This window comes from Acinonyx jubatus, chromosome B3 (genome assembly GCF_027475565.1).
Source record: "Acinonyx jubatus isolate Ajub_Pintada_27869175 chromosome B3, VMU_Ajub_asm_v1.0, whole genome shotgun sequence".
NCBI classification, from domain to species: Eukaryota; Metazoa; Chordata; class Mammalia; order Carnivora; family Felidae; genus Acinonyx; species Acinonyx jubatus.
In genome coordinates, this window is record NC_069386.1 from 98,279,153 (window position 1) to 98,307,127 (window position 27,975).

General features: G+C 34.7%; 2 protein-coding genes across 4 annotated transcripts in view; one reads left to right on the forward strand and one right to left on the reverse strand.

The window, feature by feature from the left end:
* GPR137C (G protein-coupled receptor 137C) overlaps window positions 1-7,522 on the forward strand; it is a 61,724-nt gene extending 54,202 nt beyond the window's left edge. The window contains exons 4-7 of one of the 2 annotated variants that reach the window (XM_015080084.3): window positions 2,135-2,284; window positions 3,477-3,602; window positions 3,774-3,892; window positions 5,150-7,522. In XM_015080084.3, coding sequence (XP_014935570.2) covers window positions 2,135-2,284; window positions 3,477-3,602; window positions 3,774-3,892; window positions 5,150-5,327 — 573 coding nt within the window. In that variant the 3' untranslated portion in view covers window positions 5,328-7,522. The remainder of the gene's footprint in view (window positions 1-2,134; window positions 2,285-3,476; window positions 3,603-3,773; window positions 3,893-5,149) is intronic. The other variant, XM_027065716.2, reaches the window with a different exon arrangement.
* Window positions 7,523-10,365: 2,843 nt separating this feature from the next.
* ERO1A (endoplasmic reticulum oxidoreductase 1 alpha) overlaps window positions 10,366-27,975 on the reverse strand; it is a 45,114-nt gene continuing 27,504 nt past the window's right edge. The window contains exons 7-16 of one of the 2 annotated variants that reach the window (XM_027065717.2): window positions 27,311-27,431; window positions 25,056-25,102; window positions 22,796-22,807; window positions 20,590-20,616; window positions 20,369-20,461; window positions 19,281-19,527; window positions 18,504-18,573; window positions 13,329-13,415; window positions 13,108-13,241; window positions 10,366-11,858 (exon numbers count right to left, since the gene is read on the reverse strand). In XM_027065717.2, coding sequence (XP_026921518.1) covers window positions 11,798-11,858; window positions 13,108-13,241; window positions 13,329-13,415; window positions 18,504-18,573; window positions 19,281-19,527; window positions 20,369-20,461; window positions 20,590-20,616; window positions 22,796-22,807; window positions 25,056-25,102; window positions 27,311-27,431 — 899 coding nt within the window. In that variant the 3' untranslated portion in view covers window positions 10,366-11,797. The remainder of the gene's footprint in view (window positions 11,859-13,107; window positions 13,242-13,328; window positions 13,416-18,503; window positions 18,574-19,280; window positions 19,528-20,368; window positions 20,462-20,589; window positions 20,617-22,795; window positions 22,808-25,055; window positions 25,103-27,310; window positions 27,432-27,975) is intronic. The other variant, XM_027065718.2, reaches the window with a different exon arrangement.

A 27,975-nucleotide genomic window follows, 5' to 3' on the forward strand; every position in this document is an offset into this window, starting at 1 on the left:
ACACTGTAGAAAATTTTAGCCTTGACTTTAGAAAATTTTAATCTTGTTAGGGTTTTACTTGTTTTCACGCATACTTTTTGTTATGGTAATGAGGTAGGTCAAAAGAGTACTCTCAGCACCTGGGTGGCTCAGTCGGTTAAGTGTCCGACATGGGCTCAGGTCATGATCTCCCATTTTGTGAGTTTGAGCCCCATGTTGGGCTCTGGGCTGACAGCTCAGAGCCTGGAGCCTACTTTGGATTCTGTGTCTCCCTCTCTCTCTGCCGCTCACTGCTTGCTTGCGCGTGCTGTCTCTTTCTATCTCTCAAAAATAAATAAAAAATTAAAAAAATAAGAGGGTACTCTCAACATCTTTCAAGGTATCTTTTATCTTTTAGTTCTCCTTCTTCTTATATACCTCTAAAATGTGTTGTTCTTATAAAGAAGTCAGTTATAATAATGGTTCTCAATCCTACCAAACCCAGTGCACGCTTCTAATAACGTTTTTTTTTTTAGTTTATTTATTTATTTTTGAGAGAGAGAGAGAGAGAGAGAGAGCACACATGCATATGGGAGAGGGGCAGAGAGAGAGAGGGGAGAGAGAGAATCCCAAGCAGGCTCCTTGCTGTTAGTGCAGAGCCTGATGCAGGGCTCAAACCCATGAACTGAGATTGTGACCTCAGCCAAAATCAAGAGTTGGATGCTCAACGGACTGAGCCACCCAGGCACCCCTCTAATAAGTACTTTTTTTTTTCTTTAACGTTTATTTATTTTTGAGACAGAGAGACAGAGCATGAACGGGGGAGGGGCAGAGAAAGAGGGAGACACAGACTCGGAAACAGGCTCCAGGCTCTGAGCTGTCAGCACAGAGCCCCACATGGGGCTCAAACTCACAGACGGTGAGATCATGACCTGAGCCGAAGTCGGACGCTCAACCGAGTGAGCCACCCAGGTGCTCCTCTAATAAGTACTTTTAATAATTTTTTTTCTATCCTGAAATTAATAGATTATTTTAATCTACCTACACACATAACCAAAAACTCAATTTAAGTGCCCTTAATATAAAGAGGAAATAAAAGGAAAGTAATTAACAACTATTTCAATATGTAAATTTAGGGGCATGATATACTAGTCAGATGCTTGTTATCTATACACAGAAACCGAATGGGACAGCTACAATGCAGTGGATCTTTTTGGCAGTTGTGTCACTTCTCAGAATAATGTTTTGGTTTTTTGGGGTTTTTTTTCAGCATGAATATATTTTTTTAATTTTATTTTTTTAAATTTACATCCAAATTAGTTAGCATATAGTGCAACAATGATTTCAGGAGTAGATTCCTTAGTGTCCCTTACCCAATTAGCCCATCCCCCCTCCCACAACCCCTCCAATAACCCTCTGTTTGTTCTCCATATTTAAGAGTCTCTCATGAGGGGGACAAAACATCAGAATAATGTTTTTAATGCATAATATAAATAGGATTACAAAGGAAACCAATTGTATTGAAATATAGACCCCAGGTTAAGAATCCCTGCAACTCCATTGGGTGTGAGTACTAAATTGTGAGTACTAAATTATAAGAGTTTTCTATTTGGGGAAACAATGGAAGCCTTGATATTAAAATGTTATTGATTCAAAAGTGCATTTGAGTGCCTACATCATTTTGTCGTCAACATAATGACATCAATAGGGATTAACTAACATCAGCTCTCTAATAGAATAAGGCAAATTACTTAAGAGCTGTATTTCTATTCTAATTTTGTATCTCATTAAAAACCAAGTGTATGAAATGGAATAATGCTTCTATTTCCCATACTTTTCTCATTAGGACTAAACTACCTCTCTGATTAATATCAATTTTGCCAACTTATTTCTTCATATTACTTAAGGGAGTAAGGTAACCTTGGCAGGACAAAATCTTCCTCCAGCTACCATTGGGCAAGTTAGCAAATAATTTATCTGTATTAATAGGGTAATTTAAACCCAAGTGGTTCTAAGAATAGGAATCATAAAGCAGGATAATCAAGAGTTTGTTTCAACAGGTGCTCACTCAGTGTTTTCTAAGAGTGCATTGCAAGAGGTGACCATGTTGTATGTGTATGAACAGCCTGTCATGACAAATGTGCAATGTCATGATGATGAGTTTTATTTCTTTTAGGGTATGTCTCTGTGCCAGACTGTTGTTGTAGGCTCTGTAGTCATTCTCCTCTACTCTTCAAGAGCATGTTACAATTTGGTGGTGATCACCATATCTCAGGATACATTAGAAAGTCCATTTAACTATGGCTGGGATAATCTTTCAGATAAGGTAAGTAGCTACCATGTATTGCTAATCTAATAATTTAATAAGGAAGTTAGCCTTAACTAAGAGAACATTTTAAGTGTTTGACTTACAAACAAACACTTTTATGGAATCTCTAGCTACTAACAGTAATCAGACTTAAAGCTTTATGTATAAAAATCCTCATTTACACGTGTCACTTAAAATCATTCGTCAGAATATTTTCTTTTCTTTTTGCAAATAATACTACTAGTGACATAAACCTACTGTTCATAAACCTATCTTGCTAATTTTTTTCAAGGACAGTGTTTAAATACCTCTAGATAAATGGATTGTCTGTCATTAGCTAGTGAATATATCTTTAACTTGTTAGGATACAAGTTATTCTCTCAAACCCAAGACCTACATATAATCTAAATATGTGGTTCAGTTTGTTTAAATAATGACTTTTTTGAAAATCTAGTATCATCAGTCATGTTAATGGGAGAGCATTCATAGTTCCTTGGGTGTCCAGGTATTTGCTCCAATAATTCCCAGTACTCTATATTTAACCTCCCAGCACTCTCCATCCCCTACCTAAAAGTGCAGTTTGACATAGCTACCTGTCATATGTTTACATTAACTTAACTTTGTACTGAATTGAAGACATTCTGGAATACCATTTTATAAGAATTTCAGTTACCATTCTAAAGAAAAGGAATTTTCATATGTGGTTCCAGATGGCAGAATCTCTTCACTCCTTTTGCCATTTCTCTCTCCCAACATCTAGTAGGATAAGCAAACTCAATACGAAGTTTAGGCCCAAAGACATATTTTTAAATAGCAGTGGAGCTGAACAATTTGATATGTGACATTTCTCTACAGGTGTAACTCAGTAAGTGCTATTATGTTGCCCATGGAGTAGTTAGAATGAGTAGTCTCTTTTATAACTCTCTTCAGACTTTGGGGCCAAAAAACGAGATCACTCCATTTTATCCATATGTTAAAAATATTTTCATAAATTGATGCATTGAAAAATAGCTTTTTATTCTACTTAACATCAAAGCACATTTTTACATCCTTTAAAGGATGTGAAACCACAAAATATGGAAAATTGGAGATTTATGTGCCTGTGGTTGATGTGTTTTCAATTACCCTACCTGACGCAAGTTAATTGTGGAGGGTGACTGCTTACACATCAGACAGACTTAAACATTGCTCTGTCACACTCTGTTTACAGGCTCATCTAGAAGATGTGAGTGGAGAAGAGTATGTAGTATTTGGAATGGTCCTCTTTCTGTGGGAACATGTCCCAGCATGGTCTGTGGTACTCTTTTTCCGGGCGCAGAGACTAAACCAGAATTTGGTATGACATCATAAGATTCCCCAATGCCTGTTGCCCTTATCTTTAAAAACAATGGAACATTTATATTGATTTTCTATTTTTGTCAAAGTTTAAGACTAAAAAGCATTCTAGATCTCATCCTTCTTTCTTAGTTGGAAAGTAAATCTTCATATGTTAATATTTTGTTCACAGGCACCTGCTGGCATGATAAATAGTCACAATTACAGTTCCAGAGCTTACTTTTTCGACAACCCAAGACGATATGATAGTGATGATGACCTGCCAAGACTGGGAGGTTCGAGAGAAGGAAGGTAGGTGTTCAGGACGAGCACTGAATACATCGAAAAGGAACAAACTGAAGCTTCGGGGCTAGTACTGAATACACTGAAAAGGAACAAACCTAAGATTTTTAAACATTTTTTAATGTTTATTGATTTTTGAGAGAGAGAGAGAGAGCATGAGTAGGGGAGGGGAAGAGAGTGAGAGACGGAGACCCAGAATCCGAAGCAGGCTCCAGGCTCTGAGCTGTCAGCACAGAACCCGACGTGGGGCTCAAACTCAGGAACTGTGAGATCATGACCTGAGCCTGAACTGTGAGATCATAACCTGAGCCGAAGTCAGAGGCTTAACCAAGTGAGCCATCAAGGTGCCCCAAGAACAAACCTAAGCTTTGACCCAAATATGTAAAAAGTGATTTGGTGATATACGTCAATAAATAAGATCATTTAAACCAGACCTTAGAGCAGTAGATGCTACACTTATAGTGGAACCTATACTATAAAAAACTATCATCTGACTCTAATGTTACCTTTATTTGAGAAATGCCTTTGGGAGTAAAATGGTACCATCTTATTTCAGGATCCCATGTTGCTTCAAAGCTGGCAGAAGTTAGTAAGTAGGGAAGGAATACAATTAGAGTGATGTATATGTTTCCTTATCTATAGTGCTATTCAAAGCCCACAGGAAAACCCTAGATTAACCTTTTGGGAATCTTAGATGCTATAGGAAATCTCCTTGTGTCCTTCTTACTCTAAAATCACTGCAACTCCATACCATTAGCTGTGTATCAGGGCAAAGTGAAAAGCTAAAAGCATACCTCCATAATACTTTGAGCTTGATATAACATTTTCTGTAATCCTCATTTCATCTGGACAATTTACTTAACCTGTTTTTTTTCAGCCTGTTTTTCACCTATAAAATAGGGATAATAGAATTTATCTAATAGGATTGTTGTAAAAATTAAATAAGGTATGTGTGTGTATACATTACTTCATGTATATACACAGAAACATGTCTTACAAGAGCCTAGTCCATAATAAACAGCACTATATTATCATCTGATAATCAAGTTCTAATTCTGACGTATTTATTCTTTTGTAATATGTGATATAAAATCAAGGATATTAGATAAAAGTCATTCCATTTTGTAGAAATCCATCATATTACTTGGCAAAGAATATACTCAATATTTGAATACTGTATTATGAAATTCATTGAACACTAAAAATGCCAATGTGACTTACATCCTGATCACATTCCTATCACTTTTTTGCCTTTTCTTGTTGCAGTTTATCAAATTCACAAGGTTTGGGCTGGTATGGCACCATGACTGGGTGTGGCAGCAACAGCTATACAGTCTCTCCCCACCTGAATGGACCTATGACAGACACTGCTCCTTTGCTCTTTACTTGTAGCAATTTAGATATGAGCAATCACCATAGCTTGTATGTAACACCACAAAACTGACAGCATTACCGAGCCGTGATTCTTCCATTGTTTCTCATGAACGTGTATATTCGATGTGTTTAAATGCCATCTACATAAACATTCCATTATCTGTTGCAACTGAAAACACAGCCTGGAAATGTGGTTCAGCAGAGAACACACCTGTTGCTTTTGACTTCTTCATAGCAAAATGAAGTAAAATGGGAAGTTTGGAGTGGGAGAAAAGAAGGATTAGGATCTTAAGGCACTTGATGGCTGCAAACATCCTGACTTTGGAACATCAAATGCATATTTGCATATTTGCACTTTTATCTTTGTTCTGAAAGAGTACACTGCAGTCCCCAAAGTCACACTCTAGGGTTCACACTAGGATATTATATTGTACACCTAATTAGGAGGCAATTTCCCTATGAAAATCAAAGCCTGTATATTCAGTGGTATATTCTATGTGGAATTCTTACCCAATAAAAATTTTACGGTGTGAACAGTGTGCAGGATTAAGGTATAACAATGTACCATTCTTTTTAAAAATCTACTTAAAAATATGTGATCACTGAAGATAGTTCTTTTAAGCATGATTGTAAAATACCAACCAAAATTATTCCATCATTTTTTTTAAACGACAGTAGTAATCCTTTACAATGATGACCAGCAGTGTTCTTTGGAAAGCCACAGTCATTTCTTCAAGAAGAAAGTATACTGGTGAAAATGATGTGGCTACTTTGAGTAGAATTGGTCAAGTGATCATTTTGTATGATTAAGATATATTATAGTAGTTTAAGCATGGCTCTTCAAGAAAAATAGTGATTTTTGCATAGGGAGATTTGGGTAGAAACTTCTTGGGACTAAACACATTTACAGATGCATTTAAGAATTATTCATAAAATGTACAATTCTAAGTTAAAACATGAATACATTTTCAAAAGCATCTGATTTGGCTGAACAAGATACAGCTGATTGTACCTATTGAATCAGGATTGTCCTCAGGTAAATTAAGTCATGATACATTATTGCAGTAAACTCAAGTGCAATACTTTGTAAGACATGTAATTCCTCCTTTAGTTTTCCCATTTTTATATCTTGTATATGGGCAAAGCCAGATTAAATTTAATTCAAATTAATTCCAGCACTAGACTAAATAAGAAAACTGATGTACTAACTAGGTAAGTACAAAACCAGTGTTTAACAATATTGGAATACTTCTAGAATTATATTAAAACTGTCTTGAATGTCCTATCCCAAATCTAAAAATATATATATATGGTAGGCTAAAGTAATAAAGGATTTTAAAATGCACTTTCTACCAGTATCTATATGGAAAGAAGTAGATGCTGAATACCTCAAGATGCCAAGGGAACAGGCAACATTGGGAAGCTGTCACAATTGTGCTTAAAGACAACTAGCTACATACAGTTGTCTGCTGATCTATTTCTTCAGAACTGCAACTAATACAACTGTCCTTTTCTGTCTTTTGACTAGAAAGTTATGTTTTATTTCTACTATCATTTAAAATACCTTTCAAAGTTTTAATAATTGCTTATTCAGTGATTTCATAAGAGTATAACAGGAATAAATGAAATTTTTAATGCTTTTGATCTTTTGGGAGGCTGGTATACAGCCAAAGAAATTTCTTCTTTTTATCATACAAAATGACTTTGAACTCAATCAGAAGCATAAGCCTATAGTGACAAATGTTACTTTGGGTCTGTTTTAAATTCTCTGATTGTAACCAAATTACTTAAAAATTTATAGTACAGAAGTTAACCTTGGTATTTACATGACAACATAACATACACTTAACCGGGTATATTTTGATGACAACTTCAGTTCTTAGATTTCTATTCAGAATGCCAACTATTTATTTTCCTAATAATGTTGAGTATCTAATTACCTAGAACTATCTGAAAAGATGTGTTATCTCTTTTAATCCTTGAGGTTCCAAGTAAATAAGATAAATTTTTTTCTAAGGCCTCCCTACGCAGTGTTCCTATTTGACCAGATAAGCAAAGATTACTTTAAAAAAAAAAATCCAGATAAAATATCTTGGTTCTTTCAGTGGCATTAGTTGATTCTTCCAAATTTCAGATTTGTAGATTTATTCTTATCACTGACTTAGGGTACCTGAATTCTTGCATTTGTCCCCTTGTACACATCTCCCACAATACATCACCAAAGACAAAGAAAGATAAGCTTCTGGCCCAATTTTTGCTTAAAAATTCCAAAGCACTAGGAGCACTTTAAGTTTGGTCTCGAAAGAAGGAGCTGTTTATGAAATCAAAGGGCTACCGATTCCCTGCTCATCCTGCACTGAAGCACATGATGACAATTTCAAACCTTCCTTTTTGGTTCATTAATTAGAACAGTGAATTTCATTGCTTAAGTGTGTAATTCTACAGTGATTAGCAGTACTTGTTTTTATTGTTTCATTTGGGTGGTCATTAATTTTGAAACTCTTACCACTCAGTGTAGCTGGTTGTAGTTTTATGAAAGATGTAATTTATAGCTAAAGTGGCTTTTTTATGCATAGCTGCCTTTTTTATTGTTTAACAGTGTTTCTCAGCTATACAATCAGTTTCAAACTGGTTGTGAAAGTATAGCTGTGGCCAATGAATGTATTTATTTGTTTCACTAAATTGTAACAAAACACTACTGTTAAAAATAAAAGTGTTTGTGCTTTTATTTGGAGGTCTGGTTTTCTTAAATGTCTCAACTGATGACACTGACTACTGTCATACAAGCATAAGAACCCTGGTGCTACCAAAGAAAAGAGAAAAATATCAGGAATTACAGATGATAGTTTGCTGTTCGTGAGCTTATATTTATATCTGGACATTGTGTCTCTTAATATTGTACACTAATTTGACATGAACTGGCACACACTTTATTTAAAAATAGCAATATGATTGTGACAGTATGTTTATTCAAACATTTAGCTAAGAAAAATCTTTGTAAGGGGCGCCTAGGTGGCTCGGTCAGTTAAGCATCCAACTTCGGCTCAGGTCATGATCTCACAGTTTGTGAGTTGGAGCCCTGTGTGGGGTTCTGTGCTGACAGCTCAGAGCCTGGAGCCTGCTTCAGATTCTGTCTCCCTCTCTTTCTGCCCCTCCCCCACTCACGTCTTTCTCAAAAATAAACATCAACAAAACTAATTTTTAAAAAAGTACAATGCTTAAAAAAATTTTTTTGTATGACATGACTTCTAACACCTCTCTCTTTCTCTTTGAATTTTAAACAGGAATAAATTTATCTAGCCTGTAATCTTGGGCAGCTATTCATTGATTACTTGAGAAATTCTTCAGTGATGTTGCCTTTTCCCCTAAAAGAAGAGTTCTTACTATTTTTTCCATAATAGAATCCCTTTATAATTTGCCAAAACCACACCAAATTTTGAATGCAATTTCAGGAGATTTACTGGCCACCCCCCCTGAAGTCCACAAATCCTTGGGAATCTATTAACTCTTGTAAAGAATATTTGGAGTGAAGGTATGACCTCTAATGCAATAAAGTTGTCATTTTAAAAGCAATTTATTCAACAAACATTTATTAAGTGTTCAAATGCCAAAAACTATGCTATGGAGATGCAAAAATGGATAAAGTTCCTTTTCCTGCCCTTAAGGAGCTCACATTCTAGTAAAGGAGGCTTAAAAAAAATACAGTACAATAAGTGACACAGTAGAGGTAGGTTGTAATTACAGTGGTGACATTTAAGAGGAAATTAGACGATCCTCCTTGGGTGAAATAAGGAAGATTTCACAGAGACGGGCTCTCTGCTGGCCTCCAGGGAGACACGGGAATTTTCCAGGTGGGGAAGGATGGCTAGAGCACCTGATGCAAAAAGAACAGCACGCATCAAGGTGTGGAGGCCTGATCCTGGCACACTTGAAGAATTAAGTGTTTTATCAGAGCATGGGGGCTGGGGTGGCACTGGAGACACATCAGAGGACCTTGTTAGAGTGCTTCTAGAAAGCCTGCTGTGGCAGCATGGTGGGGCACACGAGGGGAGACAGGCTGAGAATAAGGAGACAGGTTAGTGTAGTGCTCTAGGTTAGAGCAAACAAAAGGGAAAGACAGAGAAATGGAGATAAACTCCACAGCGCTTAGACACCGACTGGACAGGGGAAGATGGAGAGGAGTGAGCCTAGAGAATTAAGATGATGATGGTTCTGAAATTAGCCAGAGTAAGGAACACGGGCATAAGAATCGATTTGGGAGGAGAGTGATTAAGATATACAAGCATCTGTGGAACAACGGTAAAGACATGTAGTAAACAGATGGATTGACAGGTGTGGACTAATAATAAGGATTTAGAAATCATTGAATCAGAATTACTCAAGAGTGAAAAGTGGTGGTGATTAAGGGCAAGAATGAAAGTCAGAGGAATAACATTTAAGGCATTAATGAAAAGAAGCTACAAAGGGAAGTATCCAGGAGTGAAATATAAGAAACCCTGGGGAGAAAAGGAACCCTGGGACTGCCAAGAGTGTCAAATGCAGGAAAACAAAAGTCAAATGGCTTGTGAACTGAACTGTGAATTTATAATTTGAATTTTTGACTTCAAAAGAAGCAATTGTTAGGAACAACAGAGCCAAAAGCAAGATTTTGGTTATGGAGCAAGTGGGAGGTGACAAAGTGATGATGGGAATACTCTTTCAAAACAACTGACTTTAAAAGAGGGCAGGGCAGGACATGAAAGTTTGAGCAGCATACAGACAAAATTACCATTTAAACCCATCTTCCACATGTTCAGATACTACAAATGTCCTTTAAACTTTTACACATGGCACTTACTCCATACTCCTTTGAGTCTCCAACAATATTGACTTAATTAGTAAATGTCTTTCTTTTCCTGCCTTATTCAAATGAGGGGTGGGAAGAAAATATGACTTAGCTCTGTGATTATTCATTTAAAATATACTGAATACAAATTCATACATTCATTCAACAAATATGTATTGGATACCCACTATGTGCTTACTATGTGCTTGGCACTACGCCAGGCTTTAGAAAGGGCACAGAAAAGAAAAAGTATACAGCAGTATAAAATGATATTTCTAAACCATTATATAAATAAATCCTGCTTTATTAATAATGTGACATCTCAACATGATACACCTGCTAAAACGCATAGAGGGCACATCCTTTTGAGGTATAGTTTTTTTCATTCACAATTACCATGTGATCAAAATTCTTATACTTCTTCAAATATTTTTATCATTGAAGGACTGCCACTAATGAAAACCTCCCGAAATTGGTTAAGTTTTAGGGAGAAAAAGGAAATGAACCTCACGTACAAAAAAAATTATACGCCCTATGACTATACATATCAGGCATTAAGAGGGCAACAAACTCAAAAAGAACTTTACAGTGGAACTCAAAATGATTCCTTATTCTAAGGCTTACCGTATGATAGTTCCACTTTTATTTTTTCCTGAAAAAATCATTTAAAAAAATTATTCAGTATTACACACTGAAGTATTTATAAGGCTCAAAGGGCATGATGCCTGAAACGGACTTGCAAATGATTTAGGAAAAAACAGTATATGTCTGTATATATACAGAGAGAGCATGATAGATGAAGCAAATGTGAACGATTCGTGAATCTGGGTAAAAGAGTTCTTTGTACTATCCTGGAAACTTCTGTAAATTTGAAATCATATAAAAATAAAGAGTTTCCCCCAAATTTTATTCAGCACTAGGTAAAGTATTAGGAGAATAAATATATAAATCTATTCAACTTTTCACAATGTTTAGAAATCCCTTAAGTCTTTGAGTTGGTATTATATCTTTCTAGACACCAAAACGAGCCAATCAAAATAGCAATATAATTCTAAAACAGATTTATTTCATACCAATGTACTTTTTGGGTTGCCAGATAAAACACAGGATTCCCAGTTAAATCTGAATTTTAAACAGGAAATAATTTTTGGTGTAAGTATGTCCCAAATATTGCCTAAAGCAAGCTTACCTTAAAACATTATTCATTTTTTACCTGAAAGTCAAATTTAACTGGGCATTCTGTATTTTTTTTTTTTCACTAAAGCTGGTAACCCTCAATGTACTGAAAAATTTTAGGCTGTTAATTATGGATTATTCATGAGCCTTCTCAGCATTTTCCTATAAAGCGGTCAACACACCGACCATAGCTTTATTTATATTACATCTTCTTAACACAAAATTCTTGAGAGACTTACAACATTTACTTAGTTTTAACATATATGAATTTGATAATCCTCATTTTATTCAATGTTAAACTTTAAAATTTTTACCACATCAACAAAGTATTACTTTTACTCACAATAATATTATACACAGACTTAACACAATTAAAAAAAATTGTCTACTTAAACAATATAATTCTCCTTTTACAAAAGCAGCTTTATATAAAATGTTTGGCTTAAGAATGTCATTGCTCATATGCCTCTGAATGAAATTCCACTCTTTGGCCTTCATAGTCCAGAAACAGGCACATTTCAACTTGTTTTCTGTTTTCTTTAATGAATATTTTGTAACAAATTCCTGAAGTTTTCTAATTCTTTCACACTCGTGGAAATTCTGTAAACAAAAAAATTTCACTCAGAAACGATCATAGATATCTTTTCTGTTATTCAACTCTGCATTTTTTAGAGCACAGAAAAATTTTCAAGTAATTTATTTTAGTAAATTTAAAGATGTATAAACCACGTAGTCAATTTTGATGTACTTGAGTTCTTAATTTGATGTGGTAGAACTAAGATAATATTGCCCTGAAATTAGTTATTTTTAAGTATTGAAAACTTAGTATTAAAGGTTTAAAATACAGAATTATAAAGTACATAAACACTAAAATACTTAGATATTTAAAGTATTCATAAGTATAGTCACATGCTTAGCATTTAAAGTACATAAGTGTAAATTACATAAGCATTAAAATATGTAGTTTAAATATGCATAAGTATATGAATAGTGAAACTCATCAATATTCCATATGTAGTAAATACACAAGAATCAAAGCTTTTGGACTACAAAGAGTGACAATAGTAAATATGTGACCAAATTGTTTTCACTACTTTTTATAAAAGTTTGATTATTATTTTGAAGTGTATTTTATTCTGCTCTCCACCATAAAAAAAGTACCATAATTCTCAATGAACTAAAAAGTTAAGTTTCTGTGTACTAGAGAATAATTTTGAAGGTCAATTATTTCAAACCCAAAATATTAAATCATATTTTTTTTAAAGTGAAGAAATGTCATCCTTAGAAAATGTCGTTTGTATAAATCTCTGCATTCTCTACAAACAGTAGTCGGCAGGAAATGCATCTATACATAAAGTATAGATGTATAACGTATACATTATAATGTATAAAGTATAATGTAAGTTCCTTATTTCAAGTTTATCTTCCAATAATTTTAAAAAATTATTTTTAAAGAATTATTAACCTTTTCACATAATGGTGAATCCACAAAGAAATTGTATACATATACCTATTTTGAACAACATGATTTTTTCCAGGACCTTCAAAAAATATGTGGGCAGCACAAAAACTACTTTTAAATAATTAGAAAAATATACACAAATTCAGTAAAATTTTATGTGAATACTGAATTCTAATCAATAAATTAATCATAATTATAAAAATCAATAGACGAAAGTAAAGAATATCATCTAATGATTGTGTGTGCCTACATTTCATAAGATCACAGAATTCTGTAGTGAAAAAATTTCACTAAAAAGGATATTCCTTACCCGTTTTATCTGAGAGTGTATGTGTTGCACTAGATTTACTTGGCTAACAGAAACAATTTAAGTACATTCAAACTAACCTTCCAAATGCATTAAATAATGATACTATTTCTTGTCGGGTTAGATGGAATTCATAGCTCGGCCCACTTTCTGGCATATTTGCTATCAGTTTCTCAGAAAACAAAATCTTCAGAGCAGTCCCCAAACCCTGTATCTAGAATAGAAATAAGAAAAAAAAAAAGTCAGAAAATTCTTTGGGTAAAGAATAAATGAAAAATAAGATTGAGCTAGATTTACTTACCTGAAGCTTTCCCCACAGTCGACACTTAAAACAACCAACACAATCCATGATTCTAGAAATATTTCTAAAATGCAGTCGAAAGTCCTCCTGAAAACAATTTAACGAGATTTTATTTATATTTAGCATATAATCAAACACTAAGTGTTTTCTGAGTGCCTTCTATGTGTCCAGCACTGTGCAGGGGACTAAAGGGGATTGAAAAAGGGGAAGAGAATTAAAATCCACATTCACTGAGCACCCCTGCGTACCAGAATCTACATACACAATTTCATTTTAACTTACCCGCAAATCCAAAAGCAAACGTTATTATAATCTACATGAATTAAAAAAACAAGGTTCAGAGAGGTTAGGTTGCCTAAACTCCCATGTGTAGGAAACAGCAAACAAAGACCCCTGGCCTGCCTGACTCAGAAACTAAACTATCTGCAAATATACAAAAAGGTAACTGAGTTGAGATGTTTTGCTTTATGTGATTATTAACTATATGTAAATATCAGAAGAAGGGGGACAGGAGTAGAATGGCATCATTTATCAAGAAAGAAAAAAAAGGGGCACCTGGGTGGCTCACTTGGTTAACATCCAACTCTTGTTGGTTTTAGCTCAGATCATGATCTGGCAGTTTGTGAGTTCTAGCCCCTGCTTGGGATTCTCTCTCTTTCCCTCTCTCTCTGCCCTTCCCTCGCTCAAGCTCTCTCCCTTTCTATCTCTTGCTCTCTCTCAAAAATAAATAAATAAACTTTAAAAAAAAAAAAAAGAGAGAGAGGGAGGGAGAAATTTCAAAATTTGGCTCCATAAAAGTTAAAGAAAGCTTTGCTTTCTGGTATTTATTAGGTAAAACAATCAGATATTTTATTATTAATAATATTTTACCATATTTTTATTTTTAAATATATTTATAATTAATATTATCATACAGAAATATACAGAATATAGTGAACATCCAGGTATATGTCACCAATCTTTAAAAGAAACTATCACAAGTACCACAGAAACCTCTATGTATGCCTCCAAAGTCCTGTATCCTACTCTCTATAATTATTCTGAATTTGATGTTTATTGTTCCCTTTTTGGTTTTATACTTTTAATATGTAGGTATATATTCTATAACACTAAGGTATTACATTGTTTATAATAGGAAAAAATTAATCCAGATCCTCCAAAAGTAGTATATGTCCTTAAGGAATAAGTAAAAAAGATAGGAAACCAAGAGCACATCCTACTTTTACTCCAATGGAAATTAGTTTGCCAAGTGACTCCTTCTGTCCTGGACTTGTACTGGAATCCCAAGCTTTAAGCAGGAAATTTGACATACATTTCTGACTGAATATCCATTGTACCAGTCAGCCCACAATTTGAGGAGTGTGTAGAACTTCTCTATTTTTAAATGTGACAAACCACACACTGGGCTCAACCAGAAGAGAACAGGACCAATGACTTTAAAATGGGAATAAATCAGCAAAGACTGGAACCCACTTTCAAAGTGTATTCACAATTCATCCTGAGGATACTTCTTCCCTAGATGCTTTATTCAGCTTGAGGCTTTGAAGTAGGTGTAATCTACAAAAGATTTTTTTCTAGGATCCCAGATCTTGTATCTTTATTAATATAAATTTTGTATTAATTTAGTATAAAGCCCAAGTCAATAATATTACCATTTGTTAACAATATTCTACATCTTATGTTTCTGTACCTTTTGCACTGAGTTCAGTAAGAGGTAATCTGAATTTTAAATCTACTTTTTAAAAATATTTACCCAGTAATATTACTCTAAGTAAATTTTGGTGATTTAAGGTTTCCTTTAAACTTGTGTTTTAACCTGAATTAAAGAAAAATCACACTTTGGGGCACCTGGGTGGCTCAGTCGGTTAAGCATCCGACTTCAGCTGAGGTCATGATCACACGGTTTGTGGGTTCGAGCCCCACGTCAGGCTCTGTGCTCACAGCTCAGAGCCTGGAGCCTGCTTCGGATTCTGTGTCTCCCTCTCTCTGCCCCTCCCTAGTTTGCACTCTCTTTCTCGCTCTCAAAAATAAATACATTTAAAAAAAATTTTTTTTTAATCACACTTTTAACAATAACAGCATAGTAAAATTACTCTAAAGCAGATGTCCCCATCCTATGAAGTGCTGACCTCTGAAGGGTTCAATAATTACAAGGGCCTACAAAATCCATATGTAGACAAGCATTGCCTACAGACAGAATAGATCTCATGTATGCACTATAAATTTCCAAATGAATATAAATGCTATGATCAATAAAACACAACTTTTACCTAAAAAGTGTTACCAAATGTATTTTAGCCTTTTGGTAATTATATTGTCATAATCTATAGATACAAAAACTACTACTCTCACAGGGAGAGCTTAAAAGTTTTTGACTTTAGGGACTCTCATAGTTGGAAAGGTTGGAAGCCTCTGTTCTAAAAGACTGTGCTTGCTTTTGTAGACACCTAAATTCAGTATCTGGATCTATGTTTGTTAATTCAAATACTTGAATGTGGCAGCTCTTGAGTAAATCTTTGTATGGCATACACAGAGAGTAAGCATGATGGCTTACAACAGCCAAAATAACATTGCAAAATTAAAGCAAAGCACAATTGCTTATGTGAATTTAATATGCCAGAACCAAATTAATAAGCTAGAAATTTACTACATCAGACCAGGAGAAAATATCTGTGACTTCACAAATATCAATGTCCAATAACCTAAATATATTCCAAAGTTATCTCGGATTAGGAGAATTTATGATCCTTAAAATAACCAGAACCTAAATCACTTATAGATTCTCCTTGTTTATGTATACAGCTTTTAGGTCAGTACTTTAAATTATAGTCAGTGGGTAGAATGAACAAACATGCTGTGGTTACATACCGTAGTTTATATTCAGTGAAACCAACTGACCAAAACACAATTCTCACCCGATCCTTAAATGTTTTAAAAGCCTTCAAGTGAGATCCTACTCTATTTTGAGTTGAACACTAAACAATTCTTTCATGCAGTCTTCTATTTCTAACCATACATTGACAGAGTATAAAGCAGATGAGATTTTTTTGAGAGAGAAGGGGCACAAGTAAGCAAGAGGTAGAGAGAGGGAGGAAGGGAGAGAAAGAGACAGTGAGAGAGAGAATCCCATGAAGGGCAGAGAGAGAGAGATACAGAGAAGCATGGCTCACCCCAAGCGGGGCTTGAGCTCACCTGATGTGGGACTTGAACTCACAAACCATGAGATCATGACCTGAGCAGAACTCAGATGTTTAACCGATTGAATCACCCAGGCGCCCAAGATGAGATTTTAAAATGAATTTATACATACCCGAAACTAACATAACACCCTATATTAATTATAAAAAATAAAACTTAATGTGACGGTTCAAATCCATTGTGTTCACCATAAACTACTTTAAGAAAGTAAACTCTCTGATATTAACAAATTTTCTTGTTTTTTTACTTTTTTATTATAAAAGAATTCAGAAATCTGAATTCTGAAAAAATCCTATTAAACTCCATAGGACATCAAAGATGAGTGTTCCCCCATCTTTAGGAGCCCACTGAGTGGATGCCAGCTCCATGACTTCTAAGTGTCAATGAAGGCAGAGTCAGACACATAGTTAGGGAGAGGGAATGGCTACAGCCATGACCAAAGTACGTTCAATATTTCCACAATGGGAGCGAGACCAATGTGGCATGGAGATGTGTTTCTTCATTTCCCCAGGCCCAGCAAGGAGGCCAGCTCCCCACTCCTACATCTGGCCCATCCTCCAAACAGGTCTTGGGCGGATCCCGCTGCCAAGGCCCTAGGGCTCAGTATGTCCATATCATGCTGAAACCAAAAGGCCAGGGCTCCTTTGGCGCAACTTGTCCCACAGTCACAAGGGCTGATCCACACTGGACATCTCCAAGCCAGAGACAGGACTCTGGGAGACTGCATTTATATGGATCCTGAGACGAACCTTGATAGATAGTAAAAGATGTCATTAAACTTGAAAAAAAAAAAAGCTGAGTGTTTCAGAGTTTTGATAAAATTAAAACATTATGAGAAATATTTCTAATCTGCACAATATAAAAAGAGTTGATGCAAAACAAGCTCCTATAAAACAGCAAGTATACTAAAAATAAGGATGACAGTGAAAATAGTAGAAAAAAGTCTTTTTACGGTATCTTCCCCCTCACTTTTAAGTTCCTGGAAGCTGCCTGGGAGGTTATATAAGCACTGAAGTATGTATTTCTAGCAAGAATGCTTTCAGTAGGAGGTAGATGGGAGGTCAAAAATAACTATTATTTCATAGCAAAAAAAAAAAAAAAAAAGAGTGAAAAAAGTATTGTGTTTGCAAACTGCATAAAATCAGGTTCTTTCCCTATAGAAAGAAACAAAGAATAACAAAACAGAGGAATATTGCCATAAATATTCTGAAAAAAATCAGATCAAGCCCAGAGCTCCTGAGGGCCAACTGCCTTTCCTTACCTATAGTTTTGTAACAAAGAACAGTAACATAATTTTACTTGAGTCCCCAAATAAACTGGAGTCTGCTGAGGGTAGAAGTTGTCCCTTCCTTTAATGAAAGAATCCTATTTTGCATATAGTGAGTGTTTAATAAATCTTCCCAGTAATATTTTATATTTGTAGGATTTTGATGCAAATATACACAAAGATGGTCTTTGCCTGAGCTTATACCCCTATTAAGAGACAATCCTCATTTTGTAGGGTATCATGTCTTTTCTTCCCATGGCTACATGCTGGCTTTCCTAAATACCTTTAATTCCTGCTGAATGAGATAAACGACAAACACTGTGCCCTCTCTCCCTAAAGAGGATCTTTGTAATTTAACCAAAACCATTTTCAGAAAGACAGACTAATATTGTCATTCATGCTCTAGATTCCTCTCCCTTAATTTACAAGTTCTATTTGTTACGAGACCATCAATGTGAAAGCCATCTGTAAAGTGTGCAGTGACACACAGATTTCAGTCGTTAACTTTGAACACAATACAAACTAGATATTAAGCTGACCTGCATTTGGACTTCCTTTTTTCGAGGAAAAGAAAGTTTATGACTCTGCCTTTTCATATAATTTCATATTTATATAATAAGATTTATTGTTAATTATAAAAACATGGGCTTATATTCATACCTGCATAAGAGTTTGAAACTAAAAATTAAGTTAAAGTATAAAATCATTACCTTCAGTTTGTTTGCTTCTTTTTTATCACCAGCAAAAAAGGAATTCTCATCAAAATGCAAAGGAAATGATCTGCATTTCAAAACAGAGAAGATTCATTTTCAGGTATTATAAAATATTAAAAGTCCCGCTAATATAACATTTCACAGGTCGGTGATGAATAATATAATTAAATAGAGTAGAAAATATAAGGGCGCCTGGGTGGCTCAGTAGGTTGAGCTGCGACTTCAGCTCGGGTCATGATCTCACGGTTAGTGAGTTCAAGCCCTGCATTGGACTCTGGTGCCGACAGCTCAGAGCCCGGAGCCTGCTTTGGATTCTGTGTCTCCTGCTCTCTCTGCCCCTCCCCAGCTGCACTCTATTTCTCTCTCTCAAAAAATAAATAAACGTTAAAAAAAAAATGTTTTTTTTTAAAAAGAAAAGAAAATACAGTAAAATCAACACTCTTGCCCCAAAACAAATTCTTATCCACAAATCTAAAACAACTACATAAAATAGAAGTTTGGCCTTAAACCCAGTGTGTTCAACTGAAAATGAAAATAATGTAGGTATCAAGTACTACCAGAATAATTCTTTAAAAACTTGTGGCTTATAGTACCTAAGTCAAAACAAAAACAAAATGCAATTCTAAAAGACCTATGTGCAAAATTAACTTCTAATTATTTTTTTAAAATAATTTTCCCTTCTTTAAATTCAATGTTCAAGAATTGAACTTTGGATATCGCCTGTCACTCTTCTACTAATATTTTAAGTTGTACAAGTTGTAATATGTAATTTACTTGATTTCATGAAGTATTTCCAGAAGTAACATTTTGTTTTCTGCATCCTGAACTTTATTTCCAGTGAAGAGTTGAAAATCTGGGCGCTCAAAGAATGGTACCACTTTAGATAAAGCCCTTAATTCTATTAAGTAGAGAAAATACAAATTCTTAAGCCTTCTTGGACCTTCTCCTTCAGTCAAAATTCCATCAAACCGCTGCTGAAATTCTGTAATGTTGTGTCCCCATTTCTTTTCCAACCACGTTTCTAAGAACAAAGAAAAATTAAATAAATATTAAAATCTGAATTTTAAAATTAACTTTCAGTTTACTTACATTGGGTTATTTATGCCTACAGAAGTTAGTTTCGTTTTGTATTTTAAAATATATAACAATGAAACGTGCTTTTGTAATTTAAATTTTAATAGTTCTACATTAATATTTTATCTTCTAGGATCCATCCTTAAAAGAAAAATAAATTCACTGTTGTACTGAGAAATATGGTTTCACAAAAATCAAATTTTTGAATATAAACATATTTATAAAACCAAAATACACAATTTAAACATGACTATCCAAAATTACTAATAAGTTTGAAGCCCTATTTAAAATTATAGTTACTATATTTTGCTCCTGAGACATAGAGCTACTTTAAATTCCAGAAGAAATAGGTTGCTGATGAAAATCAACTATGGTCTTGTTTTGCAACAGCACTTTTAAAACATAAAGAGAAATGGGAAATGCTTTTACCCATTAAACTCCAGGCCTAAAGCTGGCACACAAATAAAAGGGTTTTAATACAGTAATATCTAATGAGTAACAAACTGTACTTTAAGGAGCTATTTTAACTCCCGTAACAAAAGAATATTTCCAAAGTGATGTGTACAATTTTGAGCAGTTTCTTAAAAGAAGGTAAAGAGAGCTCTGATCATGCTGAACATGTCCTTATAATACAGTTCCTACATTCCTGATTACTACCAGTTAAGAATGAATTTTTACTGCCTAATATTCAATAGGGTCAACTTTTTCCCATTAAGGTAAATACCAAAACATTTCAAGAATATCTGAAAATAAATGTGGTAAAATAAATAGCATTGAATGTCACATACCTTGTAGAAGATATCGTGCACTCAAATGCACATTAATGCTTGCATGTAGGCCAGATATAAGTCTGTAGAATGCTCTTTTTTCTACACAGAGGCCTAAAAATAGTAATTTAGTAAGAGAAAATTCATATGTGAAACTTGTACCATTATAAAATTAATTTCGTATGTCTTTAAAAATGAAAAACATTTTTAACATTTAAATTTGCTTAAAAGTTTCCAATTACCTTCTAGCCAGCTGTAAAAAGTGTTCTCTGAAATTGAAAGAAAATAAGTCACAAAGCTGTAAAAATGCCAAAATGTAAGTTTTTCAATATATAATAGCAAATTTGTGCCAAACAATGATTTAAGAATTAACAAAAGGTCAAATTTTTATTTGCAATTTCTCCAAAGAAAGGAGAGAAGTTCTTGGTGTGGATTCAATTAAGTACCATTCTCTTGCTCAGTCTTTATTTTCTTTTCTTTTTTTTTTTTAAATAGGCTTCCTGCCGAGTGCAGAGCCCAACATGGGGCTTGAACTAACAACTGTGGTCTCAAGACCTGAGGTGAAATTAAGAATTGGATGCTTAGGGGTGCCTGCGTGGCTCAGTTGGTTATTCAAGCCCCGCGTTGGGCTCTGTGCAGAAAGCTTGGAGCCTAGAGCCTGCTTTGGATTCTGTGTCTCCCTTCCTCTGCCTCCCTCTCTCTTTCTCTCTCAAAAATAAATAAACCTTAAAAAAAAAAAAGTAAAGAAAAGAAAAAAAGAGTTGGATGCTAAGGGTTAAGCCACCCAGGCACCCATTCTTGCCCAGTCTTTAAAAGGAGTCAGCATTGCCTTAGGTAGCCCAGGTCTCATAACTTTCCAGGTAAAATGTTTTACATGAGGTCAGAACACAGGTGATGCTATGAAAATTAATAACTCATATGCTTTTCTAAATTTGAAAGTAAACAGAATTTATGAAATAGAATTGGTAGTGTATTATTTGCATTCAGCTTATGCCATTTTATGCCATTCAGTATATCAAAGAAGCAATACATGGAAATGTTATAATACCAAATATCGCTTATATTCTATGACCCAATCAGATCACTGTTCCTATACTTAGACCTGGTAACTTTTAGAATTATGTTCTAAAGAAATAATTCAAATGATGAAGGAGTCAATAATTTGTACAATGATTACATTACATGTAACTTTTAAAACCTGAAATAATCAAAATGTACAATAATGCCTAAATTAACACGACAGAATACTATATAATTAGGTAACATGGTAGAATAATATAAAACTATTTAAAATGGTAAGAATGTGGAGCATGACAATACATGAAAATGTTTATTTGAAATAACATGAAAAGACATGGGTATAATTTTTATAACTAGGTAAAGATTCTGAGTATGCATTTACTACAGATGGCAAACGTACTATACAGTTCTTTTGACTAAAGTTCCTTGTATTTATATTAAAAATGAACTAAACAAGCATAAAAGTAATAGAAGGAATGACAAAGAGAATATGCAATAAATTAGACTACCTAAAAACTTAAAACATCTATTTGTTAGAAAGCCTTACAAGCAAAAGTAAAAGGCAAACAACTAAGTAGGTAGAATGTATGTTACAAATATAACAAAGGGATAATATCTTAAATACATAAAAAGCTCATAAACTGAATAAAAATGCTAGAGTGCCTATTTAAAGCAGGCAAATAATAGTAGAAAATTCACAAAGGATAAACTACAAATGGTAATAACAGATAAAAATTACTCAATTTCACTAGTAATAAAAATGCAAATTAAATCTATAGATATACCACTTTTAATAGTAAAGATAAAAATATGACAATACTCAATTGTCACTTGAAAAGGATCAGGTGAAACTAGCTGCACATTGATTGGAAGGGATGTAAATTAGCACATCCTTTCAATGACAAAATGCAATCTGGTGATACATATGAGGAGCCTAAAATGTCTATAACTTTTGATCCAGAAATTTAGGCTGTTATGGATGAATATGTGCCCCCTAAAATTCGTATGTTGAAGCCCTAACTCCCAACGTGATGGTATTTGGAGGGGGAAGATTTGGGAGGTGATTAGATTAACTGAGGTCATGAGGGCAGGGTCCCCATGATGGCATTAGAAGCTTCTGATACGGGCCCAGCGGATCCTAGAGTTCTGCTCGAGGAGTAAAGGAGAGGAAGTTTTCCCTGATAGGGGCCAGGGGGAATGCCTAGCTTCCATGTGCAATAGGTAAAATGCACAAGTGAATTATGAGAGGCTGAGGCAGGTTGTCTCTACTGCCTGATCCCAGGCACAGTCAATTTTCTCTTAATCTGTGCTTTCACCTCCGGAATCTTAGACATGAGTCTCAGAGTAGGAAGAAAAGTTTGCCAAATAAACATCTGAATGTATCTGCAAACATATATATATAACATATGATAAAGAAATTATATTTACCTTCACTTTTCCCTGAAAAACAAAGCAAAATGTTTATTATTGTAAACTCCTTCCAGATGTCACTTTAAAATGCTATACTTCCATAAAAATAAGACTGAATAATGGTTAGTTTTAGTCCATCAGTTCACCCGCCTAAGCAAAATCTGACAGTAAGACACTTGTGAGAGCAACTCTATCTAGTATCTAGGCATAATAGGAATTATGCCTGATTTGCCTCAAGGGCATCATCTCCAAGAGCCTGGATAAGGAGTGGTTTCAGCTCGTACAAGATTTAATATGGGCTGACAGGAGAGAAAAATCTAGTCTATCATCTGAGAGTACTCTCAAGTATCTTAAGGACTTAACGGTTATTTGGTTGGCAGAGCCTTTTTCCACGTTTATTTATCCTACATCTGTAACACAGTTTCTGCTGAAGATTTGTGTTCTTGCTTTGAAACCTCCAGACTGACATTGTGAATCTTTACCTTATTCAGGAATATTTTTAAAGACTATGTGTTATGATTCAAATGAGGCACAGTTCAGCGGTTTGTAAGCAACTGTTCAGTTACTATTAAAAACCTTGTCTTCGTTTGCCCACGCTGATTCAATGCCATCATTGTTGGATTATTAAAATAACATATGCTCATTGCAAATATATATATTTTTTTAAAAAAAGGACACGGATGGAATAAAAAATGTCACTCATAACTCCCTCTGCCCTATATAAATACTGTTTACATTTTGGTAAATGTCCTTTTTCTTTGCAAATAGATATTTAGATTTTATATTAAGTATGTTTTTACAAAAATATATTATATATACTATATACATATACATACTGTTTGATACCTCAGTGTGCTATTGGTCACTACTTACACAAATAAATACAAATTTTCAGCAACATTTCTAACAGCTGCAGTCTACTACATGAATACACCATAAATCATCTAAACAGTTGCTTAATGAAGAACATTTAACTTATTCCCACTTATCTTTCAGATAAGTGAGGGTGGTTAATTAATTTATCAGATCATAATGTGAATTCCTAGTGAGAATCCCCTCTTACCTAGAAATTTGCATTTCATCTTATATTAAATCAATAGCTTCCAGTGAGTTACCATATGTGACTCCATATAAACCCAAACCCTTGTTTAAAGATGTTCTTTCATTTCGAATCTAAGAAAGACTAGTCTGCCAACATTTAGGGAATGATGCAATCTTATTGCTTTCCAGGAGGAAATTTCTGTTTATTGACTCTATGAGATCAGCAGCTTTTCAAATGAATTTTAAAAATGAAAACCTTACACATTTGCTAAAAGCACATCAAAGATTTCATCAGTAAGCACATGTTAAGAGAACAGGGATATATATTTCCTAAGCAAAAAATCTGAAATCATACACTGAAATGGTTTATTCAACAAACCATTCTGCCTATTATAGACTGGGCAAGGTTTCTGAGTTTCAATTTTATACCCCCTCTGCACCTTCACAGTGCCTAGCGCATAGTACACGGAGGGTTATCATTTGCTGAAGGAACAAATGATCTTCACGATTGTAGACAAGACCATTAAATGAAGAGAGCAATTTTCATCAATCATTTATTTAACAAACTACTCCATCTGCTATGTGTCAGGCTCTCTGCTAAGAGATGAAACCAATAAATACTCCCCATATGTCCAAAGTACTAGGTAGGATCAATAGATACATAATAGTAAAATAATGCTGCACAGTGGAAAGGTGGTAAGAAAAACAAAACATAAGACCACTTTATGAGGACAGAGAGGTTTCTTCCAGTTAGGAGGGTCAGGGAGAGCAGAAAAGGCAGCATTTGGGCAAGACCTTGAGCGTATGGAGAAAATGAAAAATGTTAATGAAACATAAAGACGTGAATTTTAAATCAGACTCCCAATATATACAATGATTTCAAGTTCTGGGAAAGATCTGAGGCAGAATGTTTTTGGATATTCATTTAACTGGAAAATGAGCAAAAACAGTGAAAAACTAAATACAGATATTATATAAAAATGCATAGAAGAATAAATATTTAACCCAATCTCCATCCTATGATAATCTAATACCATGAACTTCATTACACAAATACTTCTTACTGGAGTATAAATATTTTAAACGCCAATTTCTCTATAAGGGTGAGGCATAACTTCCATGGAAATAGAATATATGATCTCAAACGCTCTTGCCAACCCTTACCTGGCCTTCCTCTTCCTTCTAACCAAAGTTCACTGCCTGATAAATAATATAACAGTGCAAATAAATAACTCACCTTGACTAGAAGCCAAAGGATTTAAAGGTCTTTTAATTGTCTGTGGCCTAGAAACAAAAGAATTCAATTATAGAATATAATTATGTTACCTATCATGTTACAATTATTTAAATAAAAGTGAAATTATCTCAGAGAGTTTCTTAATGACTATATCCAAAAGCAAACTGTTTCACTGAGCTTATAAAATATTTAGTTTTCTCTAATTGCTTTAAGGGAGGGTGGTTGTTATCTGTTTTAGCAGTAATAGTTTCTGATCTTTTCCCATTGTAGCAGCCAGAAGAAAGTCATTTCTTAATCACTTCTTCAAACAAAGGAAGAAAATACCAGTCAAGCTCTCCTCCTAGAGTCATAAATGTTTCTATATACACTTCATATACATATACACATGTGTATGTGTGTGTGTTTGAGTGTGGCACAAAGCACACTCCTAAGTGAAAGACGAACAAACAAAAATGTAAATACTCAACCCAAGCATTCAAATAAAAAGGGAAAAAAAGTAGTGTGGGTAGATTATTTTCCACTTAGTTAATCTTAGATACATCAATTTGCCCTGTGGCCACCAAGTTTGTTATGATTTTAGTAAAAGGTATTTTTTTTAAGATATATTTGTTTTTGAGAGACAGCGCAAGCTGGGAAGTGGCAGACAAAGAGGGGGACACAGAATCCGAAGGAGGCTCTCTGCTGACAGCAGTGAGCCGGATATGGGGCTGGAAATCACAAACCGTGAGATCATGCCGAGCCGAAGTCAGACGCTCAATCGACTGAGCCACCCAGGCGCCCCTATTTTAGTTCACATTAAAAAAAATACCCTTCAGGGGCACCTGGGTGGCTAAGCGTTCAACTCTTAGTTTCAGCTCAGGTCATAATCTCAAAGTTCATGGGTTCAAGCCCAGTGTTGGGCTCTGCACTGACAGTGTGGAACCTGCCTGAGATTCTCTTGTCTCCCCCTCTCTCTGCCCCTCCCTTGTTCACACTCTCTCTCAAAAATAAATAACCTTTAAAAAATAAACAAAGTAAGTAAATTAAATAAAAAATAAACCTTCAGGGCACCTGGCTGGCTCAGTTGGTAGAGCATGTGACTCTTTTTAAAAAATACTTTCTTTGGGGCGCCTGGGTGGCTCAGTCGGTTGAGCGTCCGACTTCGGCTCAGGTCATGGTCTCGCGGTCCGTGAGTTTGAGCCCCGCGTCAGGCTCTGTGCTGACAGCTCAGAGCCTGGAACCTGTTTCAGATTCTGTGTCTCCCTCTCTCTCTGCCCCTCCCCTGTTCATGCTCTCTCTCTGTCTCAAAAATAAACGTTAAAAAAAAGAAATTTTTTTTTAAATAAAAAATACTTTCTTTTAGTTTATTTACTTTGAAAGAGAGAGCACAGCAGGGGAGGGGCAGAGAGAAGGAGAGACAGAATCCCAAGCAGGCTCCACGATGTAAGCACAGAGCCTCATGTGGGGCTTGAACTCACCAACCTTGAGATCATGACCTGCGCTGAGATCAAGAGTCAGACACTTAACTGACTGAGCCACCCAGGCGCCCTGAGAATGTGATTCTTGATCTTGGGGTTGTAAGTTCGAGCTTCTAGATGGGTAAGAGATTACTTAAAAATAAATCTATGAAAAAAAAACACCTTTAAAGTGAGTCAATCTGTCAAACATCCCTAATAATAAACAAGGGAATTTAAATTAAACACATGGCAGAGATGAGTAAATAATGAAAACTCTCCACTTCAAAACTGGAGAAATTCAAGTCAAGAAAAAGAAATAGACTGACACACAGTGAGTGTTCAAGTGTTACCCATTATAATTATTCTCTGAAATTAATTTAACTTCAACTTGAAAGCAGGTAAAATAGCTATAGCCACAAAAAGACAAATACAGAGTACCAAAAGGAGAATTAGTAATCTATTCTCTATTACTAACTACCTGATCTTGGGAAATGAAATAAACCTGGCTGGCTCTAGGTTATTTCATCTATAAAATGAGATTCTATAATCCACTGAATGAACATGTATGAAATGTCCACAGTACTCCCATAAAAGTCTAACACTATTCTGTTTTTTAAAGAAGAAAAAAAAAAATATTTGTTGAAAGTCATGTCCACATGTTTCTCCAGAGGGGAACTAGATTAATTAATAAGTATTTTCTATGTCCAAATATATCCTTTAACAAAGTGAATGTGATTTGCAATTTAGAGTCATTATGATTTTGTTTGTTTAGATAAATCACTGTATCTTTCAGGATTTTCTAAATGAAATGACCCCTACTTAAAACAGTTTTCTTCATAGATGACATTCCATATCTTCCAAGCATCTGGTCCTTTGTAACCCGTGTAGCGCTCAGGATTAAGGAGCAAATCTACATATTCGGCATCAGGAGACTGTATATCTGGAAAATAAAATGTTTCATTAAGTCTTTTCCTTCAGTTACCTTAAAAAACTGGTATAATAGACTATACTCCACTGATTCTAAGGCACTACAAATGTAACAGTGCATCCAGACTTTAAAAACAACCTTTTACAAGAGATGAGAGAAGGAACAAATGGCCACATTAAATGTACTCACTAGTTGCAAAAGCATCCTGCTTTTAAAAATGATGAAAAATAGGAATATGTGAATTTTAGAATTGAAGAAATATGGTAGTTCAATTCTCATAAGCTATCCAGGCAAAGAATATACTGTGTATTTCCACCACCCCCCCACCCACCCACATTAACCACAAGCAATTCATCAGTAACTAAAGTAAATGAAGATTATGACTACCATACACTGCTTATTGCCAAAAACTTCCTTCTTAACACGAGCACCATTGAGATCCACTACAAAGCTGTCCCAAAGGTATCATCCTAAACATGCAAAAAATTATAAGCAGGGTATTAGCATCAGCACTATTTATTAAAGGGAAAATCAGAAGCAAACTGAAACATCCAAC